Source organism: Cygnus atratus, chromosome 12 (genome assembly GCF_013377495.2).
Source record: "Cygnus atratus isolate AKBS03 ecotype Queensland, Australia chromosome 12, CAtr_DNAZoo_HiC_assembly, whole genome shotgun sequence".
Lineage (NCBI taxonomy): Eukaryota > Metazoa > Chordata > Aves > Anseriformes > Anatidae > Cygnus > Cygnus atratus.
In genome coordinates this window covers 4,181,705-4,197,248 of record NC_066373.1, presented here as the reverse complement: position 1 = coordinate 4,197,248, position 15,544 = coordinate 4,181,705, and the positions used below count along the sequence as shown (strand labels likewise).

Genomic DNA, 15,544 nt, shown 5'->3' with positions numbered 1-15,544 from the left:
GTGTTTCAGGGCTGCAGGTATAGTGTATGTTTATCAACGAGCTCACTGATAACTGATGTTGGCTGCTGTCCACACAATTTAGGAAAGCAATTTGTTTCCTGTAAACAGAGGGGAGTGCTGACCAGCTGCATGTTATTGCTGTTGTATGAAATATTTATACCATGAATTGATTTCCTCGCCATGGGTTAAATGCTTAGAATTTCTCATTAGTCACCAGCCCTGTGTTCCACAAGTGCATGCACAGACACCCTGTTGCTGTTACTGATGAAGATTTCCCAAATTCTAATGTGATTATACCTGCAAAAAGGCAGGAAATATTTCCTTCAGTATCACAGTTTGGTGAATCTAGGGGCTCTTTTTTAAAAGCGTGTGTTTTGGGAGCATGTGCTCTCATGCTCTTGATGCCATAATTATTTGGAAGGCACCCTCTTGCACTTAGTTCTGTGTTGTTTTGAATGCAAACCTGTAGTAACCCACCAGTTTTACAAGCAACACAGCATCTTATGTTGTGGTATGAAAGCATACATGCGCGGTCATTCATAAACAGTTACAGCTTAATAAAAATGTGGAAATAAATTTGGGTAGCCAGTCAGCACAGCCGTGATGATTTATGCTGGGCTGAGGGTCTTCTCGGGCTTGATACTTTGGGATTTTCTCCTGATTTTTTCCTCTTAAAGTTACAGCAGAATACCTTCACTCATCTCTGTGTACTGACCTTTATTACGTGACCTTAGCACCCTTCATATGCTTACAGAATCCTCTTGGCAGAGGTATTTTAATATAGAGGTATTTGAAAAGCTGTCTCTACTGATAACCATGATAGGTTACTGTGTTGGGGAAATTTGCCTCTCCTTTTATGCTTATTTTTAACCTATGGCAGGGACTAAGAGTGATTAAATTATATGCAACTAAAATTTATTAGAACAACTTTGCCCTTCTTTCTCTTTGCAAATTGGCTGCAAACAGATTGTACGACTCTAACATTTCAGTTAACGGCTGAAAATTATTTGAACTTTTTTTAGCAAATATCTTTTGGTCTGCAGATTATTGGAATCACAAATTGTGACTGTTAAAATGAAATATATAACACTACAAATAATGCTGATTGGGTGTTACAGGAGAACAATTTTTTAGGGAATTTATTGATATGTCGAAATGAATGTGTTACAGAAACATGCCTATTTGGGGAAGACAAACAAAAACCACTTTCTTGAGAGAAATATCTGTAATCCAGAAAGGAATTCTTATTTTGAGTGCTGCTGATAGCTAGCTTGAGGCTTGGTTCTTTCTGAAGCAGGTGGGACAGTCAGGTTGAAGTCCTTGTTCATACAGGAGAACAGGATCTTTCCTCCCCTCCTCTGGTGGAGTGTGCTGATGCAGACACTTCATTCTGAGAAAGCAGTTTTGATGCTCTCTGCAAAAAATAATTAAGTTGGCAGAATTTATAGTAGTTTCAATATTACCTTAAAAATGTATTAATAAGGACTAGGGCAAACGGTGGCTCCTACACCTGTCAGTCAGACTTAAATTTTCTGATCATACATTCTGCTTTTTCATTAATAAATCCTTGGAAATTTTGGAATATTAGCAACGTTACAGTGTTGAATAAATGAAGACATTAAGACTTGTAAAGCATTAAACATCAGAGAAACTGTTTGCCACCTGCTTCATCAATAGTTTCTTAATTAATGTGAAAAGTGTATGATGTTTTCTATCCAGCATCGAGTGTGTAAGGACTGGTAGGTATACAGTCAGCGAGGAATAGATATAATACCATGGTTTCAGTACAGGTTTGGTTTCAGTACATGGTTTCATCATGGGTTCGCCATGGTTTCACCACATTTCACATGGTTTCAGTACATTAAAGGGTAGAAGAATACTTGGCACTTGGTGTGCAGGAAGGGTCAGGGGTTCTTTTGGGTATGAGCACTGTGAATGTCACAGTTGCCCCCTTAGGGGAATGCTGGCCTTTGGTATGCAGCAAACGGGAAAGAGCGTTAGGGCAGCACTTCACTTTATGAAAAGTCAGCAGCATGGACAGTTATGGATAACTGAAAGGCTGCTCCAACATGGACAGGCTTCCTGCTCAAATTCTGTATGTGAATTACTCTCTGATTATAATCTCTGAATTACATCCTCCATCTCCTAAAAGCTACGCCTGTGGCTCTGGGGAAGGTACACAAACTCCATTGAGCCTTGAGGCAGTGAGCTGGGCTGCCACGTTAACACAGAGCCTGGAGAAACTTGGATTTAGCAAGCACGATTATACACGTTCTTTAAATTCAGGACAATCTTTGGAAGAGCAGAGCAATAATGGCAGTGTTAATAACATGTAAATAGTGTTAATGACATGTAAATGCAAAAGGAATGCTTGTGTTTTTCAGGTCGTATAGTTGCAAAAGGACTGTAATGCTGTTTGCTATTTTTTAATTCAGACCTAGTATTGGGGAGGGGCGCTTGTTATAGCTATTACTGGCTGTTGACAGAAGGCTTAGGTGAGATGAGTGTGGTAGTTGTATTCCCAATACCTCCAAGTATATAATAATAATAATAGATTGATTAAAGGTTCTAAAATCAGCAAGAGAAGTTGTATAATAATTGATGCTTTCACACTGGAATGAAAGTTTTCAGCACTACTGTTTAATTGTGAGGAAAATCTGTTGTATTTTTTTTTCCTGGGGGGAAAAAAAAAAAATATGTGCAGTAGTCCAGAAGGAAAGCTGAAACAGCTTATGTTTAAAATAAAATTAAAAAAGTAAAATAATAAAGTATATATTTAGTGACATTCGAGAGTAGCTTCCTTGGGACACTGTGATTCTTACTCTGTAATGCTATTCAGATTTGCTATAGTACTTTATACTTCTAGTGCTGTGTACATGGAAAATGGTTCTTTTCACTAGCCATGGGCATCTAGTGAGTGGTTGCTGCAGTTCAACATGACAGCCTGTTTCAGACAGATTATACTTAGGGAAATATCGTAAAAATCAATGTAGAGGTACTGATTTCAATGGTGTTAATACCTTTTGCAATGATTTTGTTCAGAATACTGAATATTTGCTCTCTTCCCAGGGCATATTTTCAGTAGTAGCCTAACTGACAGCAACAATTCAAATAGAAAACTCAGAGTAAAGGGAGCTTCAGTCATTTTTCTGTCCTAGAAATTAGATTCCTGATCGGTAGCATTCTCAATGTAAGGATGATTCCTTAAGTGAAGTTGGTATCTGCGTAAATACTGTGGTGCTTGTCTCCAAGAGCCAGGATGGATACATGTTTCCTACAGTGAATGAGCAGTAAACAAATAGTTTTTCTCTGCAGGTCTCTAATATTTCTCAAAAGAAAGCCTGTCACCCCATCACAGTTGGCTGCCTTCTCCAAAATGATGCAAATTCAGTGGCAACTCTAAAGTGTAATTTGCATATATATGATTTGGGTCAAAATTGATAACTATACTGAAAATATTGGAAACATACACATACAGTTCCTGTATTTCCACACTAAATATAACAAACATATCCATATATATTAGGCCTGTAGTTTGGTCAGCATTGTGAAGAATCAAAGTTCATATCCTCTGTGTCCTGTATATTAAATAGTCACAGGTTTCCTCTTGATGGGAGACAAATATCTCTGCCGGGAAGGTATACAGGAAGGTATCTATATCAAGCACTTTGGAACAATTTCTTTTATTTTTTAACAACAACTGCTGAAAGAGAAAATTTAGTCATCTTTTTGCTCCCAGATATATGTATGAACTATATCTCTCCTGTGGGTAGTAAACAGATATTGATTTTCTTCATAACAGAAGTACCTTATTACAGTGATCAAACTGTAGACCTTCCTTTATTATATAAAAAATTTAAAATTGGTGAGCTAAAGAGAATTTATATTACAAATTTGTTTTGGTTTTTGTATTCATCAAACTGTAATTCATGCTCTGAATATAAAGTCTATCTACATTGCCCTTTTTACACAGCAGCAATTGGCATTTAAAATAAATGCTGATATTATGATTATAAAAGCGTTATGTCTGTTAAAGCTGTTAATAGTCACATTACTTCATTTTTTTATTCTACATTTGTCAAAATCCTGACAGCATACTCAGTGTTAGATTGAATGTTGATATTGTTACTCAACAAGAAGATTGATTATGTCTTCATAGGATGTATTCAGTGCATACTACATGCAATTATCATCTTAAATGAACACAAGCATTTATTTAGCATTAACTGAAATTATTTAAATTCAAAGAATTTTTCTTTCTGGTTAGCATTATATTATATAGGCATTAGTAACAACTATGATATGGTAGCATACTACTGATATATTAATATGCATGAATACATATAAACAGAATTATAAATAGAGGCATTGAGGCCTTGTTGCACTGTTATAGAAAATACTAATATCCACAAAATAGTACAAAACTCTATTGGCAGTAGGTGTTATCTATTATTAGTAGATAGCTTGTAAATACACTTAAAACCCCTACAGGTGTTTTGAACATTCTGTACAAAGCTTGTTTCCCAAACAGTGTTTGTTTTGATCTTAGCAACTATTTCATGTGAATTTGGGAATTCCTATTCTCCCCTTGTTTTTTTCGGTGATGTGTTGTAGCACCAAATGAAGTCTGAGATGTTGTGACACTGTCTGCTCTTTTCTGTACATGCAATCTGTAGGTCTCTTACACTGTATGAAGGTCTCCAGCCAGGAGGAAACACTGGAGAGACAGTTTCTGGGACAGTTTCTTGTGAATCTGCATTTCTTACTCCACTTTTCTTCATATTCAAATAAAACATTTGACCAAAAGTTTTGAACTTCAGAAGTTAAGCATTTCATTATATGTTAGGCACATAAATGAATGTCTTGATTTTCAAAATGCTGAGTCCATAACCCCAGTGAAATGGTGCAAAGCTGCAAACGTATTTATTCATTGACAAACACTTCTGTTTGCTTTAGGAGCTTCAGGAGATTTGAAAAATTTGCTGTACCTCTTTTTGATGGTATAGAATAGCAAACTACATTTGCTCTTACCTCCTTTCACACATAAATGTAGTTACCATGGCCATCAAGTTTAGGTGAACAACAAATTATTCATTGTTTGGATATGTTTCTTTATTAAAGAATCATGCCACAACATGATTTCTGTTCCTCACTTTGGTGCTGCTTTTTGTGATCTTAATAACACATACCAAGATTTGAACTGTTACTGCTGGTGGTATGAAGCACTACCAATGGCTTGCACCTCTTAAGTCACGTAGGTTTTTTATTGTATCTATAGGAAATATTAAACACTTAAACCTTGGCAGAAAACCATCATTATGTGGTTCCGTTCTCCACTACCTACAAGTTATCATCTGGTTTATTCTCGTTGCATGTATCTGCACTGAACTGTTTATTTTCCTCTGTTGTGATTAGATCCTGCTGGCTTTGTCAGAAATCTGAAAATCTAAAAAAGTGCCTTTCTGGCATCTTGATGCTTACCGGTGCTGATCTAGCTATGTCAAGACGGCAGGGGAGTGCAATCTGATACCAGTGTTAGCACTGGTGAGAATGGCAGTGGGTGGACCTCCAAAGAAAAGCACTCAAGACATAGCTCACCTCCTTGGCAATCCAAACAATTTGCCAGCATCACCCCTGCCGTGGCTAAATGACTGCAATGAAAATTTACGGGGAAAGGAATGGATCTCCTGCTGTAATTATACAAACTCTCTCAACAGTGTTACCCTCCACACAGTCACAGCTGATAAATACGAAGCCACACAAAAAGCAACTTAATGTTTATTTATTCAAAATAATCCATTTTCCTTTTTAGCTGTAGATCCACTTTCTTGAGAGTTGATGCATATTTATGTTACTAATGTCTCATTATTCAAATAGCATTAATTGGATTGTTTTTCAGGAGTGTGTTCTAGGGGCTAGGTCACTGCTTGGAGACACAGGAGGCCTGGGTTTAGTGACAGGCGATGTCAGGGTGGGGCAGCAGTCTGTGCAACTGTGGGTCCCCAAATCCTCCCCTATTAGTGGTGTGATGTATTTCTCCCTGGACCACACAGTGTAGTAGGGATGGAGGAGGGAGGAAAGGCTGATGGTGGAGGTGAAGGAGGGCTGCTTTTCTCCTCCACGGCCCCCCTCCACAGGCACTCGTTTCTCATGAGGCAGGAGCAGGCTCAGGGAGAGGGAAGCGACTAGCCAGGCCAGCACTCCGCTCGGCCCCGGTGGGCCCCGCACAGGTCTGGGCCCTCCATAGCATCCCCTGCTGAGGAACACAGATCCCCAATCCCATGTCCCAGGATTTACCAGTATTGTGATAAATCACACAATCCAAGTAATTGCTGCTAGTGACTGAGCTGAATTAACCGGGTCAGAAGCATGAGAAATGCTGAAAAGGCCTTTATATGCATCTCCAAATGTAAAGAGAACATCTGATGGGAACAAACCTCTGCCCATGGGTTTGGATGTGTTAAGAGTTGCTTTCTCTAACAAAGCAAATATTTGGTGACAGAACTAGATGTAGAAAGTGCTGCATAGCAGGAAAGTGTGAAGTATTCATAATGATATGAAATACTACTCAAACTTCGATGTTTTTCACATTCCATTGCAAGCTTAAACATTAGACTCCTGTCACAGAAATTTCTGCTGCAGTAGACACAATTTCTAGCATAAATGGGCTTGCTTTCAACAGAAAATGGGACAGTTTTCAAAGGAAAAAAGGCCAATTTGTGGGTAAAAATGGGCCTCTTTTCGAGCAAAAGGTTTATAAACATGAAGCAATAAATGGCTTTGCAAGTTTTCCATGCAATAATAACAACTTGCTAATGAAAATAATGAAAAAGTTACAGTTAGGGGAGGGGAGAGAGGCTCCGTGCAGTTTTCAATACTTTGAAAACATTTTAGAAAAGAAATATATGAGAACTGTAAATCTTGTTCCACTCTATAACTTGAATTTGTGTTTGAGAAATGTCAGTAATATTTCTTTGTGTATATTTCTCTTATGATATAAATCAAAATCCTGTTCTGAGTTTGCTGCCTTCTGAGATGAATTTCATGGAACAATGTTGTAAGACTTAAGGAAATACTTTTCTTAGGATCCCCTTAGTGGCAATGGCACCCGATTTTCTAGTCCATATGTTTTTTGAACTAAATATATCTTCTGGCTTGACTCGTTGATTTTACATGCAAATATATTGCTTCATAATAAGTGATCAGATGAGGAACTGATCTGGTTGCTTTTGTTCTGGCCTAGAAATGCTTCAGGATTGAAGTACTAAGCAATTAGAGCCCCCCTTTTACTCATGCTCCAAGAAAGATGTTGTGATGTACCCAGGAGAATATACAAAGTACCATTTAGCGAATGCTTTCCAATCAGTTAGCTGTGAAGCAGACTGTGTGGCCCAGAGGTTGCTAACCTTTGCTTAGAGGTTGCTATTGTAGAGATGAAAATTAACTATTTTATAAATTTAAACGGTGAGAGGTTCTCTGCTGTGGGATAAGCCTTACTCCAGCTTCTTTGATTCTGCTTTATAAGGAAGCGTATGGGTGGCAGACAGATCACGGTGTTGCAATATGGAATTTCACACCAGTTTTCTCCCTGCCTGTTAATTCTCTGGAAGACTGTTAGCTGAAGGACATAGACGAGTGATGTCAAAGATGTGCAGCCTTGGTTCTTGTATGCACAGATGGCTGACACAGCTAGTCTGAGGTTAAAAAAGCACTTGAGCTGTGGTGCCCTAGCCACCCTTTCAGGTGCCATTATGTAGCATTGCTCCTGAGCTCCAGGCTTGTTTTTCAAGGAAGTTTTGAAAAACCACTCGAGCTCCAGTGGTCCGTACCATATAGCTTTAAAGGTGACTGCAACACTTTCCCATCTGTGTCCTCCATTGATGATGCAGCACACATAGTCTTTGTGCAGATGGTTCCATATGAGGCGGCCATACAAATGTGGAAAATATTCATTTTCATTAGGTGCCCAGTCTTGTCTCCAGTGAAATCCATGTCAAAACTCTCTGTGAGCTCCATGAGAGCACGTTCTGATGCTAATAACTCCCTTTGATTGGATGTACTAATACTCAGTTGTCCAGTGAGCATACAGATGTACTTCATGTCTAATGTGAGAGAGGTGAATTACATATGCTGTAACATTTCCGCTGCAGTGCAGTGGCCGTAATTTTTTTTTTTTTTCAAAGTCATGGCTGTTTTTCAGGGTAGGTAAAATAAAGGTTGCTTTTCCTCTGTGCAATTAGCTCTGTCTAGCTCTAGAAGAAGTAGACAATCAGATCAGTAACCATGACACAAAAAGTGGCTTAACAGATGTAAAATTGTTAACATTACTGTTCACATTTGTTTTGTAGAATAACAGGCACTTGTTGCCTGTTTTAGAAACTACTTTCTTGTTTCTTACGGGGAAGCAAATTTAGATTACCATTCTAAATGCTAATATGCAGAATGAATGAGATTTAATAAAATACAATGAATGAAATGAATGTATATGTAGATTGTGACATCAGTATTTAATTATATACCCATCATAATACTGAGGAGGTAAGCTGCTAGATACCGGTGCAGCGAAGTGAAAGCTTACTCTGAAAGAGCAGGTATATTTTAATTTCTTCCCTCTTTACTAATCTTCCTGAATATCAGGATAGGTTATATGCTGTTTACCAATATTCACCTGTATTCCTTCCTATTATATTCCAAATAAGGTTTCCATCCTAGCAGCTGAAGTTCAGAGAAGGTTTTGCTTCTGCTTTGCTAAAACCTGAACTATGTCATCGTATCCATTTCTATGATATGTTTTGTCAGACCAAATTAAGTTTCATATTTTGTAAATTATAATGTGAAGTAAAGTAGTATGTAATTGTTTGGTTTCTTGAACCCTTTCCTTTTCTGTTGTTTTTCAGACTATGGAAACCCCAAAGTACGAGCTGGTTATAGGAGCTAAGGATATGGGAGGTTTTGATGTGGGGCTAACTGGAACAGCAACTGCCACTATTCTTATCGATGACAAAAATGACCATCCACCAGAATTTACCAAGAAGGAGGTAAGAGTTTGCCATCTGTGTTCTACAAACTGTTGCATGTAATTGTAATTAATACTGAAAAGTTCCTTAATGGAAGAGGAAAATACTTGGACGTTTTTTAGCTCAATGGGATGGACTTTCCAAGAGCTGTTCTTTTACATTAATAAATTGGTATGCATCATTTCTAAAGCACATTGCAACCACAAGGTAAAAAATTATGTCAAGGGATATCATTGAGAGCTTGCCTAGTGGGATGAAAACCTGTACAATAAGTTTGCTAATGGTAACTTTCTCATTTTGTTCCTATGGGGAAAACAGAGCGTTCCCTCCAGCCTGCATTCCAGCTTAAGGCTTTTAATGATAGGGAACATGGATGAAAGCAGTGTCTTTTGTACTGACTTCAGCACTTCACCTGTGATAAAGCTAGTCTTGTCAGTTCTGTAACGAAAAATCCAGTCCTGAAAGCGTTAAATTCAACCTACAGGTGAAATTTTCAAGGACAGTTTTTGTTGTTGTTGTTGTCTTCCCCTGCAAGTTGAATTCCACTGAACAATACTGAAAAGTCTGTAACAAAACAAAATATTCACCGCCTGCAGGGTTGTGTGGCACTGCTACAGCCAAGTTTCTGGCTTCAGGGAAAGCATCCACCCAATTTCCTGCCCTTCCCACACTACTCTTTTCCCTCACCTACATTTATTATTAGTGTGCTTTTTTATTTTTAGTTTTTTTCTTCTGGTATCTGGAGAAAATTAAAGAGTGTCTGAAGTTTTACCTAATAACTGCTGGTTTGGATTCTGCTATAAATTTTTCCTGAAGCTGTGCAGGTTTTAAGGAATATTCCCAAAAGATTAGAAGTAAGCACTAGGGATGCTGATTTTCAGGTAATTTTAGAAGAAGAAAATGAGAGTCTGTTGTTGTAAAAGTCTTGGTTTTTCTTCTTTAGGTATGTTTTTTCCTTTATATCTCTCTCTCTTTTTTTTTTTTTCCCTTCTGGCCTAATTTTAGCAGTTTGACAACAGATTATATTGAAATAAATTACTGCAATTTTACTTGAATAATTAATTCTTTTATAAATGCAAATTGGATAAGATTAAAAAAGAAGGGACGAGATTATTATTTTTTTTTAAAGTCAAAAAGAGTAAGAAATAAGAAACAATGACAATTTTGCCAACAGAAAAGTTAGCTTTCACTAATCAATGGCAATAGCTATAATTACTTGCTTTGGCAAGACCATTACAGCCACCTGAAAAGTACTACGAAGAGCCTTATCCAAACCTTTCAAGTATGTACATGATAACTAAGTGGCTTTGATCTAACCATTAATTCCCATAGAATCGCCCTTTGGATCAGGCTTTCAGTTCTCTGAAAGTTGTTTCCTGACAACCTGTATTTGAAATATATTTAAAAAATCTGTATTGTTTTAGCTTTCTGGAACATAATTAACAATATATAAGGACAACTAATTATGTTTAGAAATAGGAACTCATTGTATTCATCAACAGTGCAAAGAATTCATACCATTCAGAGTACTATTTACTTGAGTTTCGAAACTTTGCTTCCAAAACAAGAAATCTGCTTTAATTATATATCCTGTTTTTGTATGTTTTACATATCTTTAATATTTTTCTTTGGTAATTCAGGCTAATGTTAAAATCTTGGGTGCGTAGTTAGGCCCTTAATCTACTGTTAGATGGTATCTATTTTTGTGGAAATTCAGAAATGTTTATAAATTCATTCCAGTTAATGATAGTAAAAGGTAGTCTATAGTCTTGGAAGGCTGGTTGGGTCATTTTAGAAACAATTTGTATGAGAGACGGCATTGTCTTTGAAAAGTCTGGTCCTTTATGTCGTTCTTACAATTTATATGACACGCAAATTTTCCTATACAGATGACATTTATTTTATATATATATATATATATATACACACTGTATGACATGGTTTTGAACCTTTAACTACTATTTAGAGATGTCAATGATCTCATCAATCTTCACTCTACCTTGCTAAGTCATATTCTTATTCCATGAATAGGACAGGAAAACTCAGTCTTTAGGCATATGGTATTGGACCCCTTTTGAACATATGCTCTATTTAAAATACGTAGTGTAAGGGGAAGAGAGTGTCTATTAATAAAGCTAATGCCACTTTCTTGGTCTTACTGTTTTAAGTACTTAGCTATTGTATTTAAATACTAGTTGTGTACCACATGCTGTGATACCATTGATTTGAAGAAGACTTGAAAGAACAAGACATATTCTACAAGATAACTTTTGAAGTAGAAAGCTCAAATACAGTAAATCTGAAGGTTTGATTTTTTATACGTACTTAGAGATTGGCTGCTCTAGCATTTGGTTTATATAGTATCGCTGTATTTTCCCAGCTATCTTCCTTCTCTTTAAAGATACTTCCTCTCAGTCCCTTTTTCCATTTTATAAAACAAATGAATATTTACTGACCTGTGTTTTCTTCTGACAGTATAATTTCTGCCTAGAATAGCTCTGCCTTTATTTGTCATATGCTTTTGATGTAGCTTGATTAAGACAAGTTTTCAATGCATTCTCTTCATCTGTAAACACAGGGTCAAATTCATTACTGATACAACACAGGGAAGGACAATAAAGTTGTTAACAACTGGATTTTATTCTAAATATTTTTTCACCAACGTTTAAACAAAAATCTGGACACTGTGTTAGTACAATATGAGGCAGTACAGGTTCTGGACTAAATGTTTTGTGGAATGCATTGCTAAATATATCTCAAAAATATATTATTTCAGTAACATTAATGCTAAGCCAAAAGGTTAATGATTTTTTGAGCCTCCTCCTAAGTTGAAAATGTATGTATTTCTATACATTCTTTTTCCAAGAAGCCTTGCATGTGTTAAAAGATACATCTTTGAGTCCTCAGTTCAAGGCAATCTCAGTCACGCTTGAACATGTCTTTGTCAATTGAGGATGAGTTTTATCTCTTGACACTGGAGTGATCTCTTCCTCGTTTTTCTTACAAAGCCTATGACTGTATTGTGTATCTTTGAAACAAGTTTATGGATCTACACCTAAGCAGTGGTACTTTTCCATGTACTCATATGTACTATATTTATTCCTTGGAGGCTAGAACCTTATACACTTATTCAAAATACACATTAATGGGTTTTATTTGATATTTTCAGAAAGGTCTAAATGCTCCTTTGCTGCTGTACACAGCTTTGCAGGAGCCTCTATTGGATTTATTCAAGTTTTGCTGGAAGAGGAAGTGTTCATCTAGTGAATCTGTTCTTCCATCTGCTATTATTTTTTCCCCAGTATACCACAACCATACCATTCTGATGCAATTGTGGCCTTTGTGCTTAGGGAAAAAATCATTGATGGTGCTTTAGGGCATAACTACAGAAGTTGAGCAATCTGGCTGTGATCCAGCAAAGCACTTCCATTAACTTCAGAGGAATTGTTAAAGCCCTTGAGATTATAAGTATGTGTCAGGTACTTTGATGGGTTAATGTATTAGACGTTGCTTCGTGAGATTCAGACCAGTTAATTATTTTGTTACTGCGCCATCACTATACACATCTCTCAAAATATCTGCCTTGTTCTATTTCATGTATATACTTACCCCTACTGTTCATAATAGGCTCTGAGCAGTGCAAAAATCCATTCAGACTTGCAAACTCTACCCTGCTCCCTCCAGGGGTTTAAATAATTTCATCTTTAATGCCTAAAAGAGCAGTGTTTTAAAAACTCCTCCAAAAATCCTTGGGTGAGGTAACAGGGTCTACCATTTAAAACACTGCAATGGCCAGGACATTGTGCCAGGTTTAAATTACAGGGAATGAAAATAGAGATATTTGTAAAGTTAGTGATTTTATTTTTCAGGAAGATTTTTTTTTTTTTCATTTACAATCCTATTTCTGCAATATGAAAGAGTTTCTAAATGAAATTTATGAATAATTAGTTTATACAACATGTATTTTGTATCACAAAGAACAATTTGGCATTTCCTTTCCAACAAGTTAAGGCCTTAGGCTGAACTTTTGTTTAGTAGCAAGGGACTACTTCTTTGAAAGGAAGTAATGAAGCAAAGCATGGAGCAGGAATTAATCATTCTGGAAAATTTGATATCTGGTTTGTGTACTCGTGGATATTCAAACTGCACAGGAATGAATTAGACTGAGTGAATGCTAGTGGTGCTGGTATTGTTTTTAAACCTAGCAAATTGAGAAAAAAATGATTTTCTTGTATCACTTTAACAACTGGGGACAGGCAGCTGCAGTGTTGTGTGCCTGCAAAACCATGATTTTAGTCTAAAGCTAATGTCACTGTGGTTGAAGAGGAATGAAGGATGAACAACGTAGCATCTGCTGGAAGGCACAAGCTGGCAAATACTTCTATTGCATCTGTTGCTGTAGGCTTTGTTCTGGCCAGTCCTTCCGGAAGACACAATGGAGGAAAACCCAGCTTGTTTCAATATGACAGTAATATGCACTACTTTGCCCCTTTGTCTCTTCTTCCTCCTCCTCCTTCAAAAAAAAAAAAAAAAAATTCAAAGAATCCTGCTTGTGCTTCTGATCTTATACAACTCCTGACCAGTGTATATGCTCAAACATGGAATTCCACTGAACTCCTTTGCCTTTCTTTCATGGCTGCTGTCATGATTTTTTTGAAGTATCTCTTCCCAAAGGAAGAGGATTCCATTGCTCTCCTTTAGTAGTACAATATCTTTTCCTTAATATAGGATATATTGCCTTTCCTTAGCAAATGTCTTCAGGGACTGGAGAGAAGAATGCAGTGATGTGGGTTAAGGGGATGATTCTTCTATAGACAATGTAATTCTCATATCTGTCCTTCACCACAGCTTTGGGACAGCAGCACATCCCACGTCATACTTGGGGAAATAGCAGGACCTGTTAGAGCATTTTCACTTGCACATTACAAAGAGAGGTTTCATTTGGCCAGGGTATAGTCTCATTCTTAAGACAGTTCCTCTTTCTTCTTCTTCCATCTTCACCATCAACTTCATCCATTTCTGGGACAAAACAATGTAAAATACAAAGAATTCTGTAACACTAGGACAGTAAGATTTTTTCCTATTTTAGATTTTAGGGCTAGATGAACGTCATGGAAAATGATCTTTCCAGTTAAGTGATTTTTCCAGTTAAATAAGGAAGCTTGCCTCCTGTGAACACAATGAAATTTGTATAATTTGACAAAACATCACTACAGTGATATTTGAGATACACTGATGCTGTGAGTCTTAAATGAAACATATGATTTGCTCACATTTGAATACCTACTGACTAATGGTTTATAAAAGAGTAATAAATGACTAATGTGTGCTTTAATAAATGATTCATCAATTCCTGTAGAGACCTGTAAGCGAATAGGTTGCTTGTCACCATGATTTATGATGACTTCCAGCACTGTCTTCTGATTCAGTTGTGCTACCCACTGGGGTAAAACAGCCCCTGGAGTACAATATGTATCTCCGTCTGCTCATGGTTTGAAGAGGATATGAGACTTTCAGAGCACCATCTGGAGAGATTTATTTTTCAACTCAGGTAGTTGAGAAACACGCTTGTAGCTTTGAGAGCCCCTGTCTTGATTCTCGGTATTGCCTAGATCATGTTGAAGACCAAATACTGAGTTAAAAGTTCTACTGAGGTTCCTCCTGGCTTTCTTTTCTATATTTCCTCTAGAAAATTACTTAGACATAATATTGTTGTTTTCCATGCTATATGTACCTTAGAAACACAGGCCAGATCTGTTCATTCAGTTTGCTCATTTGAAAACAATAAATCTTGTTTTCCCTTGTTTGGTGATCTGGAAGTCAGCTCTGGTCTTATCTTGTTTTACAGGGGAAATATTGCCCTTTGGGACTCCTAAATAATCTCATTCCTATGTGTGTTTCATCAGTGAGATGGACCCTATGTCTGGACACTAACAATTCTGTTAATGGTACATGATTCCCCTTGCAACTTTCTCCTCTAGACCCTTACGTGTGCTTTGGAGAAATCACTAGCAAGAGCTATACCTGTGTGCAAAAACTTAGCAAGTGTGCTGCGCTTTGACTAACACACAGTTCAAGAGCATGACAAGGTACCAGCCCTCTTTAACTTTCTTTTACTTCTCTGTTGGGAGGGAAGTGAGCATGTAAGCCAGACTGAATGCAAGGAAAAGACCAGTAGGAGCTGCCAGCATGGCTCAGCAAGGTGGTGAGAACAAACTGGCCTGGCTTTTTCCTGTTTCGCATACCATTCTCTCATGCTAGGCATTGGAAAGCCAGATGACTGAGTTGAGGTACTTGAGCAGCAATAAGCAGACCTGAACAGATGAAAAGAAGCAGTTGCCAGGCCAATAGTTAAGACACAGAGCTGTGCTGTGGCCTAAACGATATGAGAATCAGCTTTAAATTCTAGCAGCCTGTTCAAGTTGGAGCAAACTGTCCCCAGTACTGCTTTGTCACAAAAAATAGTTTTGTAGTCTGGATAAAACCATTTTAGTAAAATCACATAGACAAAACGCATGTTGGAATTT

General features: G+C 37.2%; 1 protein-coding gene across 11 annotated transcripts in view; it reads left to right on the top strand.

Annotated features, from left to right (window-relative positions):
- Positions 1-15,544, top strand: part of CDH13 (cadherin 13) — a 477,794-nt gene that overhangs the window by 377,956 nt on the left and 84,294 nt on the right. For all 11 annotated transcript variants that reach the window (XM_035543527.2, XM_035543525.2, XM_050713274.1 and 8 more), the window contains one exon: positions 8,898-9,038. In XM_035543527.2, coding sequence (XP_035399420.1) covers positions 8,898-9,038 — 141 coding nt within the window. The remainder of the gene's footprint in view (positions 1-8,897; positions 9,039-15,544) is intronic.